The 27,800-nt window shown below is 41.4% G+C and overlaps 1 protein-coding gene and 1 pseudogene across 2 annotated transcripts; both read right to left on the bottom strand.

The window, feature by feature from the left end:
* Positions 1–3,351: 3,351 nt before the first annotated feature.
* On the bottom strand, positions 3,352–12,920 carry LOC147856872 (putative peptide/nitrate transporter At3g43790). The gene is made up of 3 exons (XM_087328439.1): positions 12,731–12,920; positions 3,916–3,956; positions 3,352–3,813 (listed from the first exon to the last, which is right to left on the bottom strand). Exons 1-3 carry the CDS (start codon positions 12,879–12,881, stop codon positions 3,748–3,750), a joined length of 258 nt encoding a protein of 85 aa, XP_087184565.1. The 5' UTR covers positions 12,882–12,920; the 3' UTR covers positions 3,352–3,747.
* On the bottom strand, positions 8,551–11,588 carry LOC147856873 (putative peptide/nitrate transporter At3g43790; annotated as a pseudogene). The gene is made up of 10 exons (XR_015530593.1): positions 11,473–11,588; positions 11,281–11,383; positions 11,143–11,196; positions 10,979–11,041; positions 10,670–10,719; positions 10,499–10,574; positions 9,946–10,162; positions 9,698–9,787; positions 9,418–9,503; positions 8,551–8,950 (listed from the first exon to the last, which is right to left on the bottom strand). The product of XR_015530593.1 is annotated as a putative peptide/nitrate transporter At3g43790 (transcript).
* Positions 12,921–27,800: the final 14,880 nt, after the last annotated feature.

The following is a 27,800-nucleotide window of genomic DNA, read 5'->3' as shown; positions in this document are numbered from 1 at the left end:
GTTATAAAAGAGTTTCTAATAACTCTCTCTATCTCGCACACACACTCTAGTTACAAAGGTAACTACTTACAAGAACTTTTAAACAATGATCATCCTTCTTTAACTACTTACCCTAACTATATTTATACTCATATACAATATGGCCTCCGATTCGGCTCGTGCTCTTCCCATTCGACGGAACATGTTTCCCAACATTTTCCACAAGATTTTCCATATGCTCTCGGTGACAGATGGGGAGTTTTACTGATATGGTTTCTCAAGATTGTTCATTGCCTTGTCATGTTAAGTATGGAGATCCATCTTTGATCAATTCTCGAGATTGGGAATAATTTGGTTAACAATACCAAGATTTGGGTGGTGGATAAAGGAACAACTATCCTTGGCTAATTTTGGTTTGACGTTTTGTTGTGTGGACACATTGGTCTTCTTAACCCAACATTGCATGTTGCCCTTTTGGTTTGCTTTTGTTGTGCTCTTTGTCAATTCATGTCGTCAAGGGAGAACAATTTTCCTGACTGACTTTGCGTGAGCAGTTAGAATTGCGTGGCACCATTGTGCCCACCTTGTGCTTTAGTTAATATTTTGAAGACACACCACAAGGTTGCTTGCTCTTTGTGCTTTTCATCGGCAAATACCCCATGGATTTTGTTCCAAAATTGTGATTTTACGAGCCTCATTACCACTAGGGGTATTTCTAGTACTTCAGTTAGCTTGTTTTTTAACATCCACCTTCATTTATGTTCATGATGGTAAGTGTGCAATGTCATTGTTTTCTTCTATGGTGTTCTTGGTCAGCTCGTCGCTTGTATAGATTGGGTTTAGGTTGGGCGTCTCTTTTCTGGTGCCTTTCGTAGATGTGATCATGCATTAGCTAGTTTAGCACCAATCTTGAACTAAAGGCCTCTCGATGTATAAGCCTTATTCTGTAGGAGTAATGAGGCATTTGCATGACTTAGTTGTTTTCAATATAGTGTCCCTTAGGTTAGTACTTGAACAATGCCAGATGCCCAAATCGCCACAATGTTGACAGTGAAGAGGGCGACATCAAGCAATTTGTCTTCGATCCTTGTGGCCTCTTCACTGCTTGGCCATCTTGAAAAATGGTTGGCAAGGACGTGATCTTCACCTATTCGAACATGAGCTTAAAGTCGAACTCCAGGAGGGTTATGCCCCGTCTTAGCATGGGTCTTATTGACGAGATATAACAGGGTTTCATGGTCAATGTAGAAGCAAAGATGGCAAGCAAACAAGAAATGTCAAAACGTTTTTACTCCATAGATCATGGCGAAGTTTTACTCCTAATCGCTTGAAGAGCTTGGTAGCTTCATTGGCATTTAACTATTACGTGTTTGCCACTATCTTCCCCACACACCAAAATCAGCATATGACATCTTCTAATAATAACTTACACACTACTTTGTTCCTCACGGTTTTTCTTTGTACCTAGTTTGTACGGGCCTCCAAGTTATAAGCACTTGTAAGGCAAAGCTTTACTCTTAGTCACTCGAAGAGCTCTATAGCTTAATTGTTATTTAACTCTCCGATATCATGTCCATCCATTCACATTGCCTCCACTTGACCCATTGAATTCCACCTTTGAAAGATTCCAACCCTTGACCCTTTCAATCCAAGAATGAGAGTAAGTTCTTGCCAATTGAGTTATAATTGTTTTTGTCTTGAGCCTCATCCTATCACATATCCTTTCAATCATGCCTTCATCCTAACCTTCAACCTTTCATAAACCTAAACTTTGATGCTTTTCTTCACATGAGCACCCCAAATCATGACGGTAGCATCAACACTAACATATTAATAATATGACATTGAGTATCTGAATCGAGAGACTTTGTTTGGACATCTACCCCATAAACGATAGCCACATAAGATATCTTCTCATGTTCCATACCATCATTATATTTCTGCTTTCTTCAACTTTTGATGCTCATCCTCACACCCATCTACTTTCATCAATGCACTTCCTCTCATAATATTTGAGTTCGTATCGAAGGCTGAAGCGAAAGAAAACACCACACCAAACTTGTTTGTGACCCTTCAAACCAAGAAACAAAACTCCGTGATGCCCTTCAAACAGGCTTCAAAACGAACCAAAGCTTATAGAAACATGTTTGGAAAACGAACCAAGTAAGAAGGCTTAAAGAACAAAACAGGACACTAAACTTCAAATCCGAATCTCACATCATTACTCTGTCTATTCCCATATGTGTGCCTCATTGTGTTCTATTTTCCTCCCATCCGCCATAATAAACTTTGTAGATTCCAATGACTGAAGGGCACACATGCAACATGAGTGAGTTGTTTCCCATATGTTAACTCCAAAGTTACGAGACTCTAATTCTAACTATTGGACATTGATGGGGAGTGTCTACCATGTCCGCATCCTGCGGGCTTAGTAGGTTCTCAGCCCCATGTGGTACCTTCTTGGTGTAGTGGACAGAGCTCTCTTCTTCTTCTTCAAATTGGTCTTCTTCATCCATGAAAATTTTCATCCGAGAAACATGTTGACAAAAGCATGTAAAACGTTTTTCTGTACAATCTTTCTTGTTCTCTAAGAGGTGTCATCAACAACCATTCTAGAAGCTTGTTTTGTGTTAATGGATACTGATTTTCTTAAAATATCTTCCCCTGGATGTCTTTTACTTCATTTTCATGCCGATCTTCTTCTTCACTGATAGCTCTTTCAAGATCATCTTCGTCATCTTCAATTTGGTCTGGTTTATCCATGAAGCTTTTCATCCCAGAAACAGTTTGACAAAAGCTTGGAAGAAGTTTTTCTGTACAATTTTTCTTCTTCTTGTTCTCTATGCGGTTAACTCATCAACAATCATTCTACCTTTTTCCGAACACAAAGATATGGCTTGCGAAGCTTGTTTTGTGTTAATGAAACTGTTATTCCTTGAATATCTTCCCTTGGATGTCTTTTGCTTCATTTTCATGTCGATCTTCTTCTTCACTAATTAGCTCTTTCATCATCATCTTCGTCTTCTTCAATTTACTTCATTTTCATGTCACTGATAGCTCTTTCACGAAAACATTTTGACAAAAGCATGTAAAAAGTTTTTGTTTACAATCTTTCTTGTTCTCTAAGCGGTCCAATCATCAACAACCATTCTACCTTTTCTTAAATACAAAGATATGGCTTGTGAAGCTTGTTTTGTGTTAATGAAACTGATTTCCTCTAAATATCTTACCCTGGATGTCTTTTACTTCATTTTCATGTCGATCTTCTTCTTCGCTGATAGCTCTTTCATGATCACCTTCGTCTTCTTCAATTTGGTCGTCTTTATCCATGAAGCTTTTCCTCCGAGAAACATTTTGACAAAAGCATGTCAAACGTTTTTCTGTACAATCTTTCTTCTTGTTCTCTAAGCGGTCCAGTCATCAACAACCATTCTACCTTCGCTTAAACACAAAGATATGGTTTATGAAGCTTGTTTTATGTTAATGAAATTGATTTTCTTTAAATATCTTCCCCTGGATGTCTTTTACTTCATTTTCATGCCGATCTTCTTCTTCACTGATAGCTCTTTCAAGATCATCTTCGTCATCTTCAATTTGGTCTTCTTTATCCATGAAGCTTTTCTTCTCAGAAACAGTTTGACAAAAGCTTGGAAGAATTTTTTCTGTACAATCTTTCTTCTTCTTCTTGTTCTCTAAGCGGTCCAGTCATCAGCAATCATTCTACCTTTTTCTGAACACAAAGATATGGCTTGTGAAGCTTGTTTTGTGTTAATGAAACTGATTTTCTTTGAATATCTTCCCCTGGATGTCTTCCACTATTCCTAGATCTCTCACCTATTTAACAAAATATTGCAGACCACAGTGCATTTGCTAGTAATGTAGGAATAAGATTTCAAACTTAGACTTTTATCTACAAAATCTACTTCCTGTATTTACCATGAAGTATATGAATGAGAAGAGTGATGAAATCGGCAAAGCTGTCAACAGAGCCATAGAAAGAATTTTGCTCAGCCACTGATTCATTACCTGCGGACAGGGGAAAAAACACAAAGAACAAGCTTATGGCGATCCAAAACCAAGCCATTGATTAACCTTCAGATCATAAGATAAAATGGAGACTTTAATTTATTAAGTTTTTACCATGGCTTAGTTATATGAGGCATTGATTCAAGATTCCTCAATATCTCTGAATCTTCCTTCACCCCGACAAATCCATATCTTAATTATAGTAGAAAAAATTTAGGCAGAGATATTTTAGGATAAAATACATACAATCTTTCTTCTTCTTCTTCTTCTTCTTGTTCTCTAAGCGGTCCACTCATCAGCAATCCTTGTACCTTTTTCTGAACACATAGATATGGCTTGCGAAGCTTGTTTTGTGTTAATGAAACTGATTTTCTTTAAATATATTCCCCTGGATGTCTTTTACTTCATTTTCATGTCAAGCTTGTTCTTCACTGATAGCTCTTTCATGATCATCTTCATCTTCTTGGATTTGGTCTTCTTCATCCATGAAGCTTTTCATCGAGAAACGTATTGACAAAAGCTTGGAAGAAGTTTTTCTGTACAATCTTTCTTCTTCTTGTTGTTCTCTAAGCGGTTCAGTCATCAGCAATCATTCTACCTTTTTCTGAACACAAATATATGGCTTGTGAAGCTTGTTTTGTGTTAATGAAACTGGTTTTCTTCGAATACCTTCCCCTGGATGTCTTTTACTTCATTTTCATGTCAATCTTCTTCTTCACTAATTAGCTCTTTCATGATCAATCTTCGTCTTCTTCAATTTGGCCTTCTGCATTGTTGAAACTATTCATCCGAGAAAAATATTGACAAAAGCTTGGAAGAAGTTTTTCTGTACAATCATTCTTCTTTTTAAGTCAAAGAATATTACTCTCTCCTCCTTCTCTCTCTCCCTAATTGGTTTTCATCTGTTTCAATTTCAGAAAGAAATATGGAAGAGAATGAATAAACATGGCTAGTCTTGAAGAAGAAAAAATACATTATCATAATCTTCCATGAAAGAGAAAGGAGATGAAGAAACTTTACTGTGTTGAAGAAACTCATGACGAGTATAATGAATCACGCCATGGATGCATTTGGCATATGGCTTGAATAGGTTCATTTTCCAAACTTCATTTTCTACAACAATGAAGACGAAGAAGAAGTATCCATGAACGTTACCAGTGATGCCACACAGAGTTGTGGGGAGGAAAACAGACGGATGCTGTATATGGAAGGAAATATGAAGATGGTAAAGAATGGAAGCAGCAGAAGCCAAGAAATGATGCAATTCTGACATGGAGAAGTTATCCGGAGGTCGAGAAGAAGAAGAAGAAGAAGAAGACATGGAAAGATTCAGAAATTAGATTCAGAAGGTTCAAATTAAGCCATCCTTCAATCCATCGCTATAACGTAATCTTTGTTTAGCTTCCAAGCGCACGCAAAACTCTTCTTCAAGTTGGTCTTCTGCATTGTTGAAACTTTTCATACGAGAAACATTTAGAAAAAAAGCACGGAAGAAGTTTTTTCTGTACAATCTTTCTTCTTTCAAAATCAAAGAATGTTACGCTCTGCTTCTTCTCTTTCTCTTCCCTAAATGGTTTTCTTCCGTTTCAATTTCAGAAAGAAATATGGAAGAAAATGAATAAACATGGCTTGTCTTGAAGAAGAAAAAATACATTATCACAATCTTCCACGAATGAGAAAGGAGAAGAAGAAACTTTACTGTGTTGAAGAAACTCATGACGAGTATAATGAAACACGCCATGGATGCACTTGGCATATGCCTTGAATAGGTTCATTTTCCAAACTTCATTTTCTACAACAATGAAGACGAAGAAGAAGTATCCATGAACGTTACCAGTGATGCCACACAGAGCTGTGGTGAGAAGGATAGACGGTTTCTGAATATGGACGGAAATATGAAGATGGTAAAGAATGGAAGCAGCAGAAGCCAAGAAATGATGCAATTCTGACATGGAGAAGATAACCGGAGGTCGAGAAGAAGAAGAAGAAGAAGACATGGAAAGATTCAGGAATTAGAGTAGAAGAAGAAGGTTCAAATTAAGCCATCCTTCAATCCATCGCTATAATGGAATCTTTGTTTAGCTTCGAAGCGCACACAAAACTCTTCTTCAAGTTGGTCTTCTGCATTGTTGAAACTTTTCATACGAAAAACATTTAGACAAAAAGCATGGAAGAAGTTTTTCTGTACAATCTTTCTTCTTTCAAAATCAAAGAATGTTACGCTCTGCTTCTTCTCTTTCTCTTCCCTAAATGGTTTTCATCTGTTTCAATTTCAGAAAGAAATATGGAAGAAAATGAATAAACATGGCTTGTCTTGAAGAAGAAAAAATACATTATCACAATCTTCCATGAAAGCGAAAGGAGAAGAAGAAACTTTACTGTGTTGAAGAAACTCATGACGAGTATAATGAATCACGCCATGTATGCACTTGACATATCGCTTGAATAGGTCCATTTTCCAAACTTCATTTTCTACAACAATGAAGAAGAGGAAGAAGAATCCATGAACGCTTCCAGTGATGCCACACAGAGCCGTCGAAAGGAGAAGTGGGGAGGAGAATAGACGGATGCTGAATATGGAAGAAAATATGAAGATGGTAAAGGATGGAAGGAAAAACAAGGCATGAAAATATGGTTCCTGATAATTGAGAAGAGGTCCGGATGTTGGAAAAAAGGAAGCAGAAGAAGCCAAGAAATGATGCAATTCTGACATGGAGAAGATATCAGGAGGTCGAGAAGAAGAAGAAGAAGAAGACATGGAAAGATTCAGAAATTAGGGTAGAAGAAGAAGGTTCAAATTAAGGTATCCATCCTTCAAGAACAAGCCATGCATGGCGAGCTTCAAGTTCTCTAAAAGAAGCAGAAAGCGGAGGAACTTTAGGAATTAGGAATCCATTGAAAGAGAATTCCCAGCAGAAAAAAAAACCAGCTTCAGGATTGAAGGAGGAGGAGATTGAGGAATTAGGGTTCCCTTGAAAGAGAATCCTTCAAGAACAATCCAAACATGGAAACCATCAGGGTTTTCTTGCAGAAGAAGAAGTTTCAGGATTTAGCGTTTGGTGATGACGGGAAGGCGGGTTTTCTGGAAGGGATTAGGGTTTGAGAAGGGAGGTAGAACTCAAATTAGGGTTTGATGAGATGAGGGGTTTTTCTATAATTCCCCAAATGCCCTTGCGTTTTCATTATTTCCCAAAATGCCCCTGTCTAAATCCATGCTTCCTAAAAATAGCACTGCCTTCAACCCAACTCTTCACACTCTGCCCAAATAGAATAAATGGTTCACAAATCACACCCTTGCTCGACACACGATCCATCATCCGACCACGGGCTTTTCTGGGAAAATAACAATAACATGCCATTCAAGCGATCAAACTAAAGCCTTTGGGGCCATTCGGGGCGACCATATTGAAGCCTTTGGGCCATTCGGGCGACCAAACTAAAGCCTTTGGGCTACTCGGGTAACCAAACTCGTGCCTTCGGGTTTGCAAAGGGAAAAAACAAATACCTCTCAATGCTTGAATAGCTTTGTCTAAAGACATTATACGCTCCTTAGCCTCTTCCAAGCAAATCGCGGAACGCCTAGGTTCATTCGGGGAAATAATAGCCAGAAGGCTCTTGTGTTTTCTTAATGAGGCTTGTTTGCTTGTATACTCTAGCTCCATCCACGAAGGCTCTTGTGTTTTTTTAATGAGGCTTTTTTGCTTGTATACTCTAGCTCCATCCACGAGATTCAAAATGGCTCCCCATCAAATATCATGAGTTCTTGGAACTCTGATGCTTGAAGTTTTATACAAAAGTTTCGGAAAACTTGGTCTTCCTTATGTGCAAGAGTCTTTCGACTTTTTGCTTGGAACCCAACATATGTGGTCTATCTCATGTGTTAGCACCTCCTAGTCTCAAGTATATTAGCCAAATGTTCAATAAACCAAATCTTAGCCATTATTAATGGAATAACGAATTAAGATAAGTGTTGGCCAATAATTATGTTCAACCTATTTATTGTTCTTGTGAGTTTGTCATGTAGGGTCAACGTCTTGTTAAGCAACGTCCGCAACCTCCCAAATAGAACGAATGTTGTAAGACCCATTGTAATAAAAAAATAAATGTTGAAACGTTAGCCTTTTGGGGGCATTCTCGATCGTTCATATGGAAATGCTTTTGTGAGAGAATGTATAAATTGGACCAAAATCATGATGAATGGCCTAGTGGAGAAATGACGCCTCCATTCGAGTTTCTGCCCATGACAATCTGCAGATTTTTGGTCAATGTTTCTTTAGACCATTTAATATTTTGAAATTCCATGAAACCTTAACTGCACGCCGTGGGTATAAACGAATGATGTTTGGCCCATTATGTCCAAGCTCTTGCAAGATATAGTCGAGCAATCCCACTTCTTAATTTATCTATGCTACTCGACCAAATCTTTGGTCAATTCTTCTCGCATTTGGGAATTGTTGACCAAAGGGATTTGGGGAAATAAATGTATGTATGTATGTATGTATTTATGATGACCCAAAACTTCGATATATGGTATATATATCTCCCCAATGCATGCATTTGAAAAAAGATGCAACGAGACTTTTTTTTCTTCATTGTTTCTCGACGTGAACGAATTGAGTTAAGAGTTCCATATGCTTGAACATTGGATCCCTGAATTCGACTAAAAAAATCTCAGTTGATAGACGCCAGGAGGATCCCCATGCATGTACTAAGCATGAATAGTGAGTGACCTACACATGCCTCTACATGCACACACACACATAGAAAACGTATGAAATAAAACCAATCCAATGACACAGAAATATGTGTAAACAAAATCGAAGAAACACGCAGCTTACTGATAAGATGTTCTTGATACGAGCTGCAATATAAGAACCCACCACAACAGTGGCCCGCTCAACAACGCCATCAAAGGATATGCCAAGGTTAAGGGAATCGATATAACCTGTCCGTATCTGGGTCACTTTATGGGAGATGTTTAAAAAAGACTGAGAAATGTAAAGGGTTTTCTAATTTGTTTTGGATCGCGCTGTGCTGTTAACAAAAACATTAATGCTAAACTTTTTGGATCCGATTAATGTAAACGTATCGGCCAAACAGCAGGCCAAAAAAAACCACTGACAAGCTCAGTAAACCAGAGAACTACAAGTCTTCATTCAAAAGGCTGAAACTGTGGTGTAAATCAGCCTATGAGGAGTACATGTTGAGATGTTTTGGAACATACCATGAAAGCATTGCTTGAATGCAATTCGACAGTCTGATTGCTTCAATGCAATTCGACAGTTTGTGCACAACAATATCATAACAATGCAAAAATCTATAGATTCACAAAAAAATTAGAGTAAACGAGTGTGGATATTGACACATATAACAAAGATGAAGTAAACAACAAAGAATAGGGAGTAATCTTACTGCTGGAATACGAGCTATCAAAATAGCTCCAATTCTCTTCACCAACAATGCAAACACAAAAACCTGAAATAGAAGCAGTGCAGCTCCTATATAAAGAGAGACAGACAGACAGACAGACAGAAAGTGAAAAACAAAGAAGCAAATAGAGTTAGTTACAGCTTTATGTAACTAAGGCTAGAAGAAAAATGCTCTCAATATGTATACCTATTCATTGAGCACTTATTTTATACTTACTAACGAAGAAACATCCACAGGATTAAACTAATAAATGATTTTGAACCTGCGACGGCAAGGACATCGCCTACTTCTGCGCTCGTAAATCCTAATCCTCCATAGGTTGCAGGGCTGACAGCCCATAAAGAAAAAATCTGACATAGGGTTTAGGATTTACAAGTGTTTTAGGAAGATGTATGCATTTCAGAACCAGAAAGAAATGGAAGTAATTTGTAAACATCCATGATGGCTCGATATAATATATCCATAACTTTGAAAACATACATATAAAGATACTAAAAATTATATACCTCTCAGAATATGCCATATCATGTAATCCCCAAACACACCAGAGAGAGATTGCAGCAATCACTGGCCTGTTTCTCCATATCGACGCATTTGCAGTTTTTACATTGTCTTCTTGAGATAAACCAAACAAGTAATCCTCTTTTTTTCCATTTGAGTTGCTATTGTTCGCAGGCTGATGCGGAACTTGGCTAGGAACCACAATAGCATGGTTGTGTGCGGTCTCCTGATTCAATAAAAAGAACAGTGAACATTCAATTCATAAGTATTTGAGCTATTAAGCATATTTGGCAATCTCCATTGATTCTCCAGTTGGTGGGAAAAACCTTTTTTTCTTTCGATCAGTGAACATCCATATATGTACTTCAAAACAGAATGCATTCCATAATGCTGTTTGCACCATTAAGCATTTGCAATATCCAGTTGTGGAGAAATATGAAAGATATGCAGCAATAGTCTTTGTAGACACAAAAAGAGAAGTCTTTTCTTTCTTTCTTTCTTTCTTTCCACAGAGCATCCATAAAGAGAATATATTACATTCTATACGATTTTTGCAGCTTACGGGAAGCCAAAAGAATACAAGAAGTGCCACCACAGAGAAGAAAGATATGCTTATACATGGTAAAGCATAGGGGAGCCTGAAAAACTCAAGCACATACAAATTGGACAAATGTATAGGCATATATAAACAACTTTTTAATATGTTATTAAAGATTTTTCACCGAAAACGCACTCGTCAAAAAGGGATCCGCTTGGAAAGATGGTAGGATACTTCTCGCTAGGCTGTAAAAAGGATGCAATATACAAGACTAAACAATCAATAGCATTCAGCTTATACCGGAAGAACATAAATGAATGTTGAAGCACACTCCTAAGGATAGAATGCAGCACATAATAGATGAATACAGATTAAAAGTTGGCCCTTACAGACATGGAATTACACATATTGCTCTAATCTAGAAGACAAGATTTTGAGAAAAACTTAGACGCCATGCAAAATATATAAAATGAAGGGAGTCAAATAGGGGGATTGTAGGCATACTAGTGCAAGCTATCCGCCGATAGCTGGACCAATGATCAAACCAAGACCCCACATTGTGCCCACCTAATATTCCATTCCATTAATCTCCAAAAGTCGGTAAACTTTCTATGATGATGAATAGAAAAGAGTACATTTCATAAGGACTGAAAAAACATTTCATTTACCACTGATAACCCAAGTGCTCGATGCTCTTCAATACAAATCTCCAATACATATGCCTACAAATCGAAGGTTATTTTGACTAGTTGGAAAGAGAACAAATGAGCAAACATTTTATTCAATAAGATGAAAGTAGCATATACTCGGACGGTACCTAGTCTTCCATTGCAAAATCCAAGCAAGAAGCTCGACAGCAATGCTACCCAATAGTTCGAACTGAAGCCAAAGAGTGTATTGAACACAATCCTGAGAATGTAAAAATCGAGAGAAAGTTAAGTCATGATCATATGCCAAATTTACATAGAGAGAAATAGGTTTAAGAATCATCAAATTACGTTGGTGAAGTACCGATGACCATGACAGGTTTTCGACCGAATTTATCAGAAAACATGCCCCAAGGCGTGGAAGTTAGACAATGCCCAAACATGAAGGCTGATGATCCTGCAACAATATTTTACCCAAACCGAGTCTACAAAAATTAGGAGATTTGCATTCTGATGTGATAAAAAAACAAAACTCCAAAAAACGCCCGTGTTTCTCTTTAGTTCGTGTCAAGCACCCACGGCCTCCCCAGCGCAATTACATCTGCTGTTTGAGCCATTATGTGATTCCATTCATCTCCTTGTGATCTCTTTTAGATCGTTAGCCAGCAGCATTTTAGGTAATGAAAGGGAAACTTGGGCACATTCAGGGAAATAAAGAAATTTGCACAGGGCAGGTACTTCAGAGTTTTCCTCCTTTTGTTTGCACATACATAGTCAACAAAGGAAGAAACTGAAGGAGATTCAAAATCAAACTTCCATTATGATCAAGAGGATCTGCCATTTTTATAATTTCATTTTTAGCTATATATATAACCTGCATACGTGCCGATATCCGTATCCGATTCTGCTATACCTAGATCTCTCACCTGTTTAACAAAATATTGCAGACCATGATAGTGCATTTGCTACCAATGTAGGAATAAGATTAAAAACGTAGACTTTTATTATCTACAAAAACTATTCTACCTCCTGTATTTACCATCTTAGAGTATATGAATGGGAAGAGTGATGAAATCGGCAAAGCTGTCAACAGAGCCACAGAAAGAATTTTTCTCAGCCACTGATTCATTACATGCGGACAGGGGGAAAAACACAAAGAACAAGCTTATGGCGATCCAAAACAAAGCCATTGATCAACCTTCGGATCATAAGGTAAAACGGAGACTTTTAATCTATTAAGTTTTTACCGTGGCTTAGATAGATGAGGCATTAATCTTCATCATCATTCTCAAGATTCCTCAATATCTCTGAATCTTCCTTCACCTCGACAAATCCATATCTTAATTATAGGAGAAAAAACATAGGCGGAGATATTTCAGGATAAAAATACATACATGCATACATACACGCACTCACAAAATGGAGACTTTAAGATATATACTGACGATTCCAATTATCGGCATTTTTTTTGGAACCTTCATGGAGCTCAAACATATGTAGTGTCAATGGAATTGTTATCGATGAGCTAATATTTGGTACGGGGGAGAGAGAGAGAGATGAATGGATTCTTATTATAAAGATGATAAACGAATGGAGATTAATTAGTTACCAGCGCAGAGGACGAGAAACGCGACGAGAACCAGCTGTTTCCTTGGGATTTCTTTGGATTCTATCTTTCTTCGAGCAAGGAGGCAACCTGGGCAATCTCCATGCGGATTCTTGTCATGAAGAAGAGGAGTTCTAGCAGTGGATTCCGCCATAGCTCTGAGAGAGAGAGAGAGAGAGAGAGAGAGAGAGAGAGAGAGTTTACATAGACTATATGTATGTACATATTGTATATACATATTATATCAATATGTATTGTATGTATGTATGTAATAGCATGAGTATGTATGTATGTATGTATGTATGTATGTACGTACGTACGTACACATGTATGTATGTATGTAATAGTATCAGCAATAGCATGTATTTGTATGTACGTACGTACATACTCGTGTAAGTATTGTGGTATGGCGGCATCAACAAAATTCTTCTCCACCACAATTGTGGGTTTGATTCAAGGAGTGTCTTCCTTCTCATTTTTTCAAGGTCTGCATGTTGATTAACTGGTTTGCCACTATCGCTTGGGTATCGTTCATCAATTCATCGTTATCGATGTTGCATTGCTCATTGATCGATCGATTTTGTTGCCATTACTTTGGCATCTTTAGCCGATCCTGTTGGTAGTTGTTCCGTGTTGCATTTGCATTGTTCATTGAATCAATCAGCCTTTTTGTTTGTGATCTTGGTTCTTTTCTTTTTTTTTCCAAAAGAAGATATTCTTCATTAGTAGAATTCTGCATACACGACGAAACAACTAGACTAAAAATATTACAATGGTTGTAGCCATGATGACCTTTGAAAACCACAACTAAGGGAAGTGAAAGACTAAAAAGGAATACCATGAGACATTTTACATGTAATGAACATAGAAGTTTGTCCTCCATTCAAATATGACCATGACCTCTTGTTCACCAATGCAAACAATTTTGCTTTGCTTTCCTTTAACCTATTCTCCATGTTGGAATAAAAATGTGGTGGGCCACCTTGGACCCCTGTCGACAGCTACCATCTCCTTCATCTTCACGACCATCGAGAATATACATCTCCTCCACCATAGTCCTATGTACTGTTCATCAGCATGAGAAAATAGAGGTAAACAGCCTCGTAGACCAATATGACCGTCTTGATTAGCTTACTCTCCCAATATACACATTTCTTCAAATTTCTTTGGTGAGTTCATGTAGGGATGATTTGTCAGACTCTTTGTATACCATCTTGGCATGTTGCCAATGTCCACAAAAATCCTGTATTAACAACAAGAAATTAGTCTAAAGATTTCCTCACTCACTCATGATAGTCGGCTTCAACTCCCCCACCATCTTCACTCATCCTTATCACAGAAATAATTCTTCATTTAGTCCACATCAGCCATCTCGGCGATTAGCATCTTGCCAATGTCCACTAAAAATCCTGTAACAAAAACAGAATGAGTTTTTCTCCTAATCCCCTCAAGAAATTGGCTTGATCCCCTTACACCATCATCAAACATCCTCCACAAAACTAGAATGTGCTTCATTTTCCACATCAACAATGTGCTTCATTTTCTACATCAACCCTATGTTCGTTGACCACCTAAAACCTATACAAACAACAATAGAGTAAATGTATTGTGTGCATCCCCTCCTAAAAATGTGCTTCAACCCCCCGCCAACACCATCATTCATCCTTACCAACTAGAAATACTTCCATGACTACAAACAAACTTAATGCACTATTGTCCTAATGACAATTTAATGTGGACTTCCTATTTAGTCATGTTGTATTCAATATAAATGGCGCTGGTGGCAGGAATAACCACCGAGGTGGAACATAATTCCACTTAACATCTTCACCTGCTATATCCAAGAAAATAGGAATAGCTGACCAGACTCTTCTAATTCAATTTCTTTTCCGGTTAGGTACATTTCCAAACCCCTTATAGCTATCATATTCACCTTTAACCGTATTTACCAATAATTCCCAAAAAGATTTAACTTGCTCTACAACATTAGTTTGTTCATCATTATATATTTTAGAACACCTTGCTTTCCAAATAATCCTTAAGGCCAAAGAGGAGATAATGTTCCAAACATAACACCTGGAAAATAACTTGACTCCTTGCAAGGAGCTATTTGTAACGTACACCTGAAAACTTTTCACATGTAAAGTCAACGATGAATTATGATGATGATAAAAAACCGTTTCTTGAGCCAACGTACCCCAAAAGATTGTACCCCACGTGAATTTAGCAACTCTATACTTACAACCTAAAAGCCTAAGAATACGAGACCAAAAACATTTGGCCGTAACACATTCCCAAAAAGCATGATGCAATGTCTCAGATGCAAAACCACACCTACCACATGATCGATCAGGTATTGTTCCCCTCAATAAAGCTCCTATTGGCAATGCATAATGAATCATTAACCATCGAAAGTGCAATACCTTGTTCATACATTTAAGTGACCAAAACTATTTCCAGAACTTCAACATATATGAAGATGACATATTACCTTCTTCCCAATATTTTTTCCCCGCAAGAATTTGACTCTATCTCATTTAACAAAACCTTTCTACCCAATGCCACAGAATATGCGAAAAATGGAAGAACTTTCGCTTGCGTCGTGTCAGACATGGGCAACTTCCAACCATAATCTAATGGAACCCACTGCAGATCAGCAATTGGTCTAGACTGTAAAACCCACATATGAGATGAATACTTAGCAATTAATGGATTAGGATCTATAAATATCTTGTTATCTAACCTAGCAATTACTCTCACTGGCAGCTGCTTGGCAAAAGACATAATTGAAGACTCTTCCTCCACTAACAACAACCTACCATTATCCAAAACTTCATAAAAGTAGAGGTTGCCATTTTGAGTATAAAAACGAGCTCCTATAAGTATATTCAATGTCGAAAGCATACCATACCAATTCTGAAAATGACCAAATCTCAAAGTTGGTAGTGTTACCTAGTACACCGTTAACACTTGAGAGATCATAATGTTTGCCCCTCTGAAATTAGACACCCTAGTCTTTTGGTTTGAACATGCAACAAGTTAAATTGTGAGGCGTGAATATAAAGAGTTGTATCATCAACAAACTCACTATCAACACCAACATCTGCAAATGGAAATGCTAGACCTTTGATATTAACATGCTGAGAATTTAAGTGTACAGAAAACGCTTCAGATACTAATAAAAACAGAAAAGGAGCAAGTGGACATCCTTGTCTTACTGATCTTGAAATAGAGAAACGTCTACCAATATCCCCTGCAAATAAAACCGAACTATGTGCATTACGATATAATGTTGAAACACCCCGTATCCATCTATTTGGAAAACCCATCTTAAGCAAAGTACCCTCCATGAAATTCCAATTCACTTTGTCATAAGCTTTTTCGAAATCCAGAAATAGCACTGCCAACTCTTGATTTTGCACTTCAGCAAAAGCTACCATTTCCCAAAAAAGAATAATATTTCAAAAATACTTCACTCTTGTATAAAACCTGTTTGAGAATCATGAATCAGTTCAGAAAGATAAGGTTGTAAACGTCTAGCTAACGTTTTGGCTAATATCTTATAAATAATGTTCAACAAAGTATTGGCCTCCAATGCCGAAGCTCCTCTAACTAACCACTTGATTGGGAATCATGTAGATTAAACCGTCATTCCATTCTTGGGGCATATGTCCAGAATCTAAAACCGGTTGATAAGCTTTAGTTAGTCCCTCACCTATCAAATCCCAATATTGTAAATACCATTGGACCCCTACCAGCCCATCCAATCTAGGACCAACATCCTTTGCTAAGGCCTTTGCTGTTTTAAAAACCTCTTGAGGACGTAGTGGTTGCAAAAGACATTCGGAAAGTTGAACAAACACTCTATGTTGAATCCTCGACCATATAATATCTCGTTTAGATATATCGTCAGTAGAAAAGGATTGAGCCTTCAATAAATTATCAGAATATTCTGAGGTTATTTGCCGCATCTGACTAGGATCATTGGTATAAGAGCCATCCAGACATTTTTAATGGGAAATCCTAGCCGCCGACTTATGGTAATTATGCATTTTAAAAAACATTTTATTTACTTTATCTCCCGACTCTGCCCATTCAAATGCTATATTGTGGTAAGTAAATTCAGCAGAAACCTTTTGTAATTCTAATATCTGGTTCCCTACTTGTATCACTCTAGAACTTATATAAGTCGAATATGACCTTCTCTCTTACAAATGTTGCAAGGACCTCAATCCCCTACGAAGTCTTCCTATTTTTGTGAAAGACGATTGAACTACTTGTTTGGCCTTATAGTGAAAAAATTGTCGTATTTCCATAATAGCCTTTTGAACATTAGATAATGCATAATCATAAGAATAGACATACTTATTCCAAATATTCTGTACAATAGGAACACAATCTTGTCTAAGAAACACGTGATTCAGAATTCGAAATCTAGAAGTTTTATAGTGTTCCTGTAAAACTATAATTATACGAAGTGGTGCATGATCAAAAAAGGAAAATGAAGGTAAAATTCCAATGGAGCCTCCTTTGTCCCATATAAATTTATCGGCATAGAATCTATCAAACCTAGACAAATTAGTATGTACCTCTCTTCTATCTGATATGGAGTACGGTAAAGAATCCTGTAGCCTTACAAAGGAAGATACATGCCACAAATCCATTAACCCCAAAGAAAAAATCAGTCGTTCCCATTCATATAATTCTGAACCAGCTACCGTATGTGACCTTCCTCCTACCCTATCACACACATCCTCTAACATATTAAAATCACCTGCAATCGCCCAATGATCCACAGTGGGTAACTGTGAAATTATGCTCTTCCAAAGTATTGTTCTATCTCTTGCATTATTCGGAGCATAAATATTTAATAAATCCCACTTCTTCAAACCTATTTGAAAAATTGCATATTGACCTCGACTACATGACAAGACTCCATAATGTAAGAAAGAGAACAAACAGGTATCGTTTATTGCTATACAGAGTCTAGCTTTCAGCCTATTATCACCAACTGCAGGTTGAAGAAGTCGTTGTACGGCCTGAAGCAAGCCCCTCGAGCTTGGAATGCGAAGATCACGCATTGGTTGCGTAAGATGGGGTTTGCGGCCTCCAAGTCCGACTCTTCGTTGTTCATCCGGCAAGGCTTAGCCGGTCCGGTATGTATCTTGTTGTATGTTGATGATTTAGTCATCACCGGACAGGGTCTTCCAGAAGTCAACCGTGTCAAGTCCCAGTTGTCGAACGCATTTGAGATGAAGGACCTGGGGGACCTTCATTATTTTCTTGGGATCGAGGTGATCCGAACCCCCGACAGCATATTGCTCTCACAACAACATTATGTCTTGAATATGTTGTACAAGTTCGACATGACAGAATGTCGACCTGTCTCCACACCCTTGGACCGGAACCAGAAGCTTCGTCCCAACTCCAGACCGGCCTGCAACGAGAAACGATTCCGAAAAATTGTCGGAAGCCTTATTTACTTGACTATCACGCTGCCCGACATAAGCTATTCAGTCGGAATGATAAGTCATGTTATGCAGAAGCCGACCGTGGAGCACCTTCAGTGCGCGCAGCGGATACTGCGATATGTAAGCGGCACGAAGGACCCGGGACTATTATACTGGCGAGGTATAACCGAAGAGCTAGTCGGTTACACGGATGCCGACTGGGCCGGCGATGCGTCGGATCGCAAATCCACTTCCGGTTTTATGTTTTCCGTTGGGAGCGCAGCTGTTGCGTGGAGCATCAAAAAGCAGCCAACAGTGGCTCTGTCAAGCACTGAGGCTGAGTACCGGGGTGCGACTGTTGCCACATGCGAAGCCATTTGGCTTCGGCGACTGCTGCAAGAGTTGTGGATCGAGTTACCAACCCCGATCCCGATCTATTGTGATAACATCAGCAACATGCAACTCACCAAGAACCTTGTGTTCCATGCTCGCACGAAGCACATAGAAGTGCATTATCACTTTGTGCGTGAGCGGGTCCTGAGCGGTGAAGTTGAACTACGGTATGTTCACACGGATCGGCAAGTTGCTGACATCTTCACCAAGCCGCTCGGATCGGACAAGTTGCAGCACTTTACCGACATGCTTGGTGTTCAGCATCTCGACGTGTTGCACTTGAGGGGGAGAAGAAGGGGCAAAGACACCGCCGGAACGGGCAAAGGCAAAGAAACTGTTGCCGACACCGGTAAGGGAAGAACCGAAGAGGGGGAGACAAGGAGGAAAAAGAAGCCGAGTCGACGAAGAAAGTCAACACATCCGAACAAGTCAGAGTGAGCGGCAGTGGTGGCAAGGTCAAGGAGGACCGAGCCAACCGGAAAGAAGAAGTGTGCACGCAGGAAGAAAAGTGCATACTATGCGGAGTTAATCATCATCATCACGGCGGCAGTGACTGAGATACGGAGTCAAATGAAGAATTCGACTTCGGTGAACCGACTGAAGAAGCCGAGGATGGAAGCAAGGCCAAGACCCGAACGTGGTCTGATGTGGTGAAGGGCCTTAAACCAAAAGACGAGTCGGAGGATACCAACTCCGACAAGAGCTAGAACGAGTCGGGAGTGACCGATTCGGAAAAGAGCTGGAACGAATCGAAGACAACCGATTCGGATCAACAGACGGATCCGGATGAACTGAATCAACTAGAGGCCAAGTAGACACGGATGCAGCGGAAGTCGATGCCATCGCGGAGGAATTGACGGATCGGCAAGTGCCGGAGTCATAGAAGCGAAGGAGCTGAGAGGGGCTTATTGAGCAGACATGCCGACCGAGAAGGTCGAGGCATGTAGAACTAGAAGGGTCGCGACAAACAAGACCGGACCGGACGAGGAGCGCGAGCAAGGCAGAGCGACGCCAGGAGAAGTCGGTTGGAAGAACCGACTGCCACAGAGGCTGACACTAGGATCCAACCTCTAGTTGAGCTTGAGGGGGAGTGTTGAGCGGCAAGCTCAACTGGAGCCGGGTCGGCTGGATAAGCCTGAACCGGTGAACGAGACGGATCAGTAAGCCGGTGAGCAACCGAGCCGGCAAGCAACAGAGTCGGTGAGCTGGGGAGCCGGTTAGCCGGAACCAATTGGTAACCGGAAGCCTAGTATTAGTTTAGATTACTAGGCAGTTATAGTCTCGTAGTAAGTGTCAGATGCTCGTGTGAGCATTGAAGTACACGGTACTTTTGTCAGTCCCACGAGGACTTGTATAAATACTGCTACTGAGCATAGTTGTAAGAATAGAGTGTTTATATTTTTTTGAATATAGCTTTTACGTTCTGCTCTCTCTGTCTCTCCCGTGTACTCTGTGTATTCTCTACTTTCTCTGTTTTCTAACGCTTCCGCAAGTAATCGTTTACAGACTTCGAGATTACTTTCACTATGAAAGGCATTTTCTACTCTCAGGCTATGGCTCTGAATATTTCTCGTTCCTAACAACAAGAGCAAAATTGAAAAAGATAACATTGTGGCATAAACTAATGCTACATAATGCTAGGGTGAGCCTTGCTGGACAACGTATTCCATGAAATTAGAATGTTGAGAAGATGATTTAAGCGGTAAATTAACCTAGTGTAGAGTGAGCCTCCATAAGATCGCCTTTTGTATGTATCTTTCACCTTTATTTTATGATTAACACTAGAGAACTATATAATGTGTGATTCATCAAAAGGATTTTGCATAAATCAAGCACCGCACACTAAAGACAGAAAATGCATGATGTCATCAAGGAATACAACTACGAAATCGCCAAGCTAATATTTGACTATATCATTCATCAGTTGTTGGAATGTGGCTAGAGCGTCTGTCAATCCAAATGGTAGAACCCAAAACTCATAACGACCATAACGAGTTCGGAAAGTTGTTTCGGAATCATCTTCTTCGAAACCCTGATCTAATGATAACCTGTACGCAAGTCTATCTTAGTAAAATATCTTGAACTTTGGAGTCTATCTATCAAGTCATCAAAATGCGACAAAGGGTAGGAATTGGGAATGGTGAGTTTTTTCAAACCCTTGTAATCCACACACATTCGCCAAGTTACATCCTTCTTCTTGGCTAAGATGACAGGAGCTCCCCACGACAATTTACTATACCGGATGTGTCCCATCCTCAAGTATTCCTTGATTTGTAGGGCAATTTCATCCTCTTCAGTTCGACTCAACCGACAAGGGGGTATGCTCACAGGTTTCAACGGGAATTCTATGCTAGTGCATTGAATTCCCATGTAGTATGTATGTATGTGTATGTATCATAAGTCAACGTACATAATTCAATGTGTATGGATGTGTGATTATAATATGTGCATAATATCTATGTAATATCTACTGTATGTACGTGTATGTATATATTGACAGGAATACACGCTCCCGATGAACAACGCTCGGCCACAACCGAGCCTAGGATTAAACACAGAAAACGGTTAATGAACACACAACACAAAGAAGAGAAGAGTACACAAGATGTTAATGTGGAAAACCCAAACTAGGGAAAAACCACGACAACCCACAGACTGCAAACTATCACTATATCACAATGTACAATAGTAAAGCACCGAGGCAACGACCTCGAGCTTGCTATCTTCACCACAGGCGGCGGTTACAACGGAGGCAACGACCTCTTCCTCTCTCTCTCTCTCTCTCTCCGGGTGTACACAGTTACGCATTCTAATCTTGCACCAACAAGAATGACAACAACTCTACTTTTGACTAAGTTTGCCCTAAGTCATATTTATAATAATATGACTTTTCGGCTATTTACAAATATAGCCCCGATTGACTCTTAGAAAAACATATTTACGAATATGTCCCTTCATCCGGTGAGTACTTCTCACCGGGCCTTCACCATCCGGCTCTTGCCGGGTACTCGTCCTCCAGTTCTCACCGGGCCTGCATCATCCGGCCCTTGTCGGGCACTTGTCATCCGATTCTCACCGGGTCTTCCGTTGCCGGGTACTCCACATCTAGTTCTCACCGGGTCTTCCGTTGCCGGGTACTCCACATCTGGTTCTCACTTCCCATCCGGAGGGACCTGTTTCCTCACAAACTCCCCCTTCACTCCGGCATGGGATGTCTTACTAGTCCGATCTGCTTCCGACATGCATCCAGCTTGTCGGGTATCAGTACTTTGGTCAGCATATCTAACCTGTTCTCGGTCGTGTGGATCTTCGTCAGCATGAACTCTCGATCTTCTACTCGCTCCCGGATCCAGTGGTACTTACGCTGGATGTGCTTCGTCCTGGAATGGTACACTGCGTTCTTAGCAAGGTGGATGGCACTTTGACTGTCGCAATATAGCCGGTATTCATCTTGTTGGATACTGAGCTCTCCGATGAAGTCCTTCATCCATAGTATTTCATTGTCGGCTTCCACAGCCGCCATGTACTCCACCTCCGTGGTTGACAACGCAACCGTCTTCTGCAGCCTTGACTGCCACAAAACAGCTCCCCCTGCATATGTCATTACATACCCGGATGTAGACCGGCTGGTATCCACATCAGCCGATATGTCTGAATCGGTAAAACCGTCAAGTTGAGGTTTACCGGAGCCGAATTGGAGACACATATTCGTAGTGCCCTTCAGGTACCAGAGTATCCATTTGACCGCGTTCCAGTGTTCCTTGCCGGGATTACTCATGAACTGGCTCACCACTCTGACTACGTATCTAATATCCGGTCGAGTACACACCATTGCGTACATTAAGCTCCCGACGGTAGAGGCATATGGAACCTTTATCATATCCTCCTTCTTTGCTTTCGTCTTCGGGCTTTGCTTACCGGATAACCTGCAGTTTGCCGGAAGTGTCGATCTGACCGGTTTCGCATCTGACATGTTGAACCTCTGAAGCACCTTTGTCATGTACGTCTCCTATGACAACCACAATTGCTTCGTTGGCCGGTTCCAGATGATATGCATCCCCAGCATCTGTCTTGCCGGACCCAAGTCCTTCATTGCAAAAGTTCGGTTGAGAGCCTTCTTCAGCATCCGTATTCTGGCTTGGTCCCGTCCGACGATCAACATGTCGTCCACGTACAGAAGGAGTATCAGGAAGTCGCCTCCTTCGAACTTCTTCACAAACACGCAGTGATCGGCTTGCGTCTTGTGGTACCCTTGATCTATCATGAAGGAGTCGAACTTCAGGTACCATTGTCGGGGAGCCTGCTTCAGTCCGTATAGGCTCTTCTTCAACCAGCAAACTAGGTGCTCCTTCCCTTTCTCCACGAATCCTTCCGGTTGCTGCATGTAAATCTCCTCTTCGAGGTCACCGTGAAGGAATGTCGTCTTCACGTCCAGCTGCTCTACCTCGAGGTCCATGCTTGCCGCTATACTCAGCACCGTCCGGATGGAGGTCATCTTTACTACCGGGGCAAATATCTCGTCAAAGTCCACACCCTTCTTCTGCTAGAACCCCTTCACCACGATCCTGGCTTTGTATCTCGGGGGGTTGTTGGCATCTCCCGGTTTCAACTTGTACACCCACTTGTTTCGGAGTGCCCGCTTTCCTTTCGGCAACTCCACCAATTCGTACGTATGGTTCTCATGTAGGGAATCCATCTCATCCTGCATGGCACTTAACCATTTGCGGCTATGGGCGTCATCCTTCGCTTCTTCGAAGCTTTCTGGCTCTCCCTCATCGGTCAGCAGCACATGCTCTACATCCGAAAATCTTCGGGGGGCCCTTCTCTCTTTGAGAGGATATCTCCGTCTTTGGCCTTCGGCAACCGGCTCCACTATTTGATCTTCATCCAAATCCGATTCGGGGTCTTGGCCGGTTCCGGTTTCAGCTTCCTCTACTTCTTCTTCTGCCGGTTCGGGATCCTCACCGTAACCGGCGGGTTCATCGAGTGCTAACCGGTCTCTTGCCGGTTGGGTCTGCTCATCGTAGAATCGATCCTTACCGATTGACTCGGAGTTCATTACCTTCTTCTCCGACTCCCAGTCGGCGAGCGTCTTGTCCTCCATGAAGATAATATCTCGACTTCGGAATACCTTCTTGTCGACCGGGTCCCACACTCGGTAGCCAAACTCATCGTCGCCCTAACCGAGGAATATGCATGGCCGGGTCTTTGGATCTAACTTTCCTCTCCGGTCCTTAGCTACATGCACGTACGCGAGACACCCGAACACCTTCAGATGCCGGTAGGACACTTCCTTACCGATCCATACTCTCTGAGGCGTGTTTCCGTCCAAGGGTACTGAGGGTGATCTGTTTATCACATATGTCGTCATCGATAGTGCCTCAGCCCAAAACTTGCCCAAAACTTCTTGGGTAGTTTTGCATGCGCCACCATACTCCGGACCCTCTCCATTATGGTCCGGTTCATCCTCTCGGTCAGCCCGTTTAGTTTCGGCATCTTCGGCATGGTAAATTCGAGCCGGATTCCCTTCGAGCGACAATACTCCTCAAACTGTCCTCGATATTCACCTCCGTTATGTGCTCGAACCGCCTTCAACTTCCGGCTAGTTTCTCTTTCCACTCTTGTGTGGAGTTCTTTGAAGACGAATAGCACCTAATCCTTCGTCTTCAACGGTGTGGCCCACAGCTTCCGGCTGTGGTCGTCTATGAACATCACGAAGTACTGCGATCTGGCATGTGACTTCGTGTCCACTTGACACACATCAGTATGCACCAACTCCAGTGGTGCATTACGTCTCATCGGTGGCCTTGATCGAAAGGAGGTCAGGTTTTGTTTACCGGCCAGACAATCAGTGCACTTCTCCAAGTGCACGTTCTTCACTAGAATGACGTTGTTGTTTGCAAGCCTCTTCATCCCCTTCTCGCTCATGTGACACAACCTCTTGTGCCACAGCTCACTGGCAGTGTCAGAAGCCATGTTCACTTCTTCCGCGCATAACCGGGCATTCATTAGGTATAGTGTGTTGACCTTCCGGGCCTGAGCCACAATCAAGCTCCCTTTGTTGAACTTCATAACACCGTTCCGGATGCTACCCATGTAGCCTTCATCATCTAGCCGACCGGCTGATATCAGGTTCAAACGAACCTCCGGAATGTGTCGTACATCCTTCACCAACAGCTTGCATCCGGTTGGTGTTGTCAACCACATGTCTCCTATGCCGACAATTCGGCATGTACCTTCATTCCCCATCCAAACATAGTCATGATCACCGGCTGAGTAGGATGAGAAGCATTTCCGGTCCGGGGTAAGGTGGAACGACGCTCCATAGTCGACCACCCAGGTCATCTCGTCGCCGGCAAGGTTTAGGTCACTTTCCTCGGTGATGAGCATCAACTCTTTTTCACTTGCCACGATTGCCGTCGTTCCCTTCCGGTTCGTTCCCCTCCGGTTTTTACCGTTCCGGTCCGGTGTCCGCTTCGAATCGGTGTCGTTGGTTTCCTTGTCTTTTCGGAAGTGCCGACAGTTTTTCTAGAAGTGTCCCGGCTTGCCGCAATAGAAGCAGGTAGGCCTCCCCCTTGACTTTGACCGTGTCCCCGACTTCTCCCGGTTCTAGGGACTACGGTTCCTTTGTCTTCCGCGTTCCGATTCGATAATGAGCGCTTTGGAGTCGGAGCTCGTATCCTTATCTTTCCGACGTGCCTCCTCATCTAGCAAGCTCGACTTCACTCTTGCTAGGGATAACCGTTTCCCTTCCGGCCCGGCGTTGCCCAAAGTGACAACCAACGTCTCCCAACTATCGGGAGGGAACCGAGCAGGAGTAACGCTAGTACCTCATCGGCGAGAGGTACTTCCAATGATGTTGCCTGGTGGATCAGCCCCTGGAAGGCATTCATGTGCTCCGCCATCTTGGAGCCATCTTGGTATCGGAGTCTTACTAGCTTCCGAAATACCAAAACCTGATTAACAACATTTTTGTTCTAAAACATAATGCCGATCTTCTCCCAGAGCTCATGAGCCTTACTCTCTTCATTGAAGTTGTTGTATAGACTCATGTCGATGAAGCACCGTATATACGTCGTTGTCTTCATGTGCATCACCTCCCATATCGTGGCATCGATTTTGTCCGGTCTCTTGTTCCCGAACTGAACCGGCAACCAAAGATCTTTAACCACGAGCATGTCCCTCATCTTCGACTTCCACACTGAATAGTTGGAGCCAATGAGCTTGAACATGCTGCCCAACGATTTGTCCATTTTCTGTGTCGTTTTGCTCTGATACCACTTTGACAGGAATACACGCTCCTGATGAACAACGCTCGGCCACAACCGAGCCTAGGATTAAACACAGAAAACGGGTGATGAACGCACAACACAAAGAAGAGAAGAGTACACAAGATGTTAACGTGGAAAACTCAAACTAGGGAAAAACCACGGTAACCCACAGACTGCAAACTATCACTATATCACAATGTACAATAGTAAAGCACCGAGGCAACGACCTCGAGCTTGCTATCTTCACTACATGCGGCGGTTACAATAGATGCAACGACCTCTTCCTCTCTCTCTCTCTCTCTCTCCGGGTGTACACAGTTACGCATTCTAATCTTGCACCAACAAGAATGACAACAACTCTACTTTTGACTAAGTTTGCCCTAAGTCATATTTATACTAATATGACTTTTCGGCTATTTACAAATATGGCCCCGATGGACTCTCAGAAAAACATATTTACGAATATGTCCCTTCATCCGGTGAGTACTTCTCACCGGGCCTTCACCATCCGGCTCTTGCCGGGTACTCGTCATCCGGTTCTCACCGGGCCTGCATCATCCGGCCCTTGCCAGGCACTCGTCATCCGATTCTCACCGGGTCTTCCGTTGCCGGGTACTCCACATCTTGTTCTCTCTTCCCATCCGGAAGGAGCTGTTTCCTAACATATATGTACTATTATAGTGTGTATGACCATTGTGTGTGTGTGTGTGTGTGTGTGTGATGATATGTATGTATGAATGTAATGTATGGATGGATGTTTGTTTGTAAAATATTTGTACCATTGTAGCCATATGTACGTATATACGTGTAGCAATGTATGAATGAATGCACGTATGTGTATACATGTAATATGTAATGTATATTTTCAGGGTGTTTTTCAAGTTTAGTATGTGTATGGCTTGTTGAGAATCAAGCTCAACTTGGTCTAGTGTGTGAACTCACCTTGAGAGTGAAGAGACACTCCAACGGTCAAGAGTCACCATTATGTCACCACTTTGTATTCCAGCATTTAGTATGAGTCATAGAATCATATTCTATGACACATAACTTATGAGCTTTCACATTCCCCATGCTCCATGAGCCTTGTAGTTAATGAAGAGAGAGGGTGACTACATAAAAGCACCCTCCTCCCACCTTGTATAATGTTGAGTCTTTCTCCTTTGTCAATATACTTTTACCTTGTGTATTCTCTATGTTTCTCTCTCTCTCTCTCTCTCTCTCTCTCTCTCTCTCTCTCTCTCTCTTATACACACACACAACTCACATCTCTTCCGCTTCACAAGAATCCATCTCTGTATTCTTTACATGGTGTCAGAGCGATTTGGTAGCTCGATCTAGCCCATTCGCCCCATCGTGATCGTGTGTTGTGCTCCACGCCGACGACCAAGAACCGGCTCATCGCTATTGTAGCTTCGCTACATAGCTCACATTCGAAGAGAGAAGAAGAAGAAGAAGAATCGACATAATGAATACTCAAATGGGGAGCGCTCTCCCTACTAAGAAGTTGGATCGAAACAACTTCGCATTTTGGGAGTACAAGATGCACCAATACCTTGTCGGACAAGGCTATTGGAGCTACATCAAAGGAGCGCATGAAGACCGACCCGCCGAAGCGGCTCCAGGATACGCAACATGGGAGCAAGCCGCAAGCCGCGTGATGTATTGTTTGGCGACATGTGTTCACGACCACATGCTCGATTTGCCGACTCACGAAGCCACTCTACGGCCTCAAGCAAGCACCGCGTGCTTGGCATTTGAAGATAACGCAATATCTTCATCAAATCGGCTTCCATATGTCAAAATCGGACAACTCCCTCTACATACGAAGCAATTCCGCAAGTCCGATCATCATCATCTTATATGTGGATGACCTACTCATTGGAGGTGAGCATCTCGTCGAAATCACTAAGGTCAAATCCCTCCTTTCCGACAAGTTCGAGATGACGGACATGAAGGAGC

This window comes from Azolla caroliniana, unplaced genomic scaffold, assembly GCF_043228905.1.
Source record: "Azolla caroliniana isolate FFs.n. ecotype wild unplaced genomic scaffold, voAzoCaro1.0.p SCAF_12, whole genome shotgun sequence".
NCBI lineage: Eukaryota > Viridiplantae > Streptophyta > Polypodiopsida > Salviniales > Salviniaceae > Azolla > Azolla caroliniana.
The sequence above is the reverse complement of the archived record's forward strand: the minus strand, read 5'-3'. Positions and strand labels throughout refer to the sequence as shown.

Bases quoted from the DNA above. Each gene is read 5' to 3' on its own strand.
- LOC147856872 (XM_087328439.1), bottom strand. From the start codon at position 12,881: ATGGCGGAATCCACTGCTAGAACTCCTCTTCTTCATGACAAGAATCCG. The intron at 3,957-12,730 runs GTAACTAATTAA...CTCTGTTGACAG, and splicing joins GTTTCTCGTCCTCTGCGCTG to CTTTGCCGATTTCATCACTC. The intron at 3,814-3,915 runs GTAAATACAGGA...TTTGTTAAATAG, and splicing joins TCTCATTCATATACTTCATG to GTGAGAGATCTAGGAATAGT.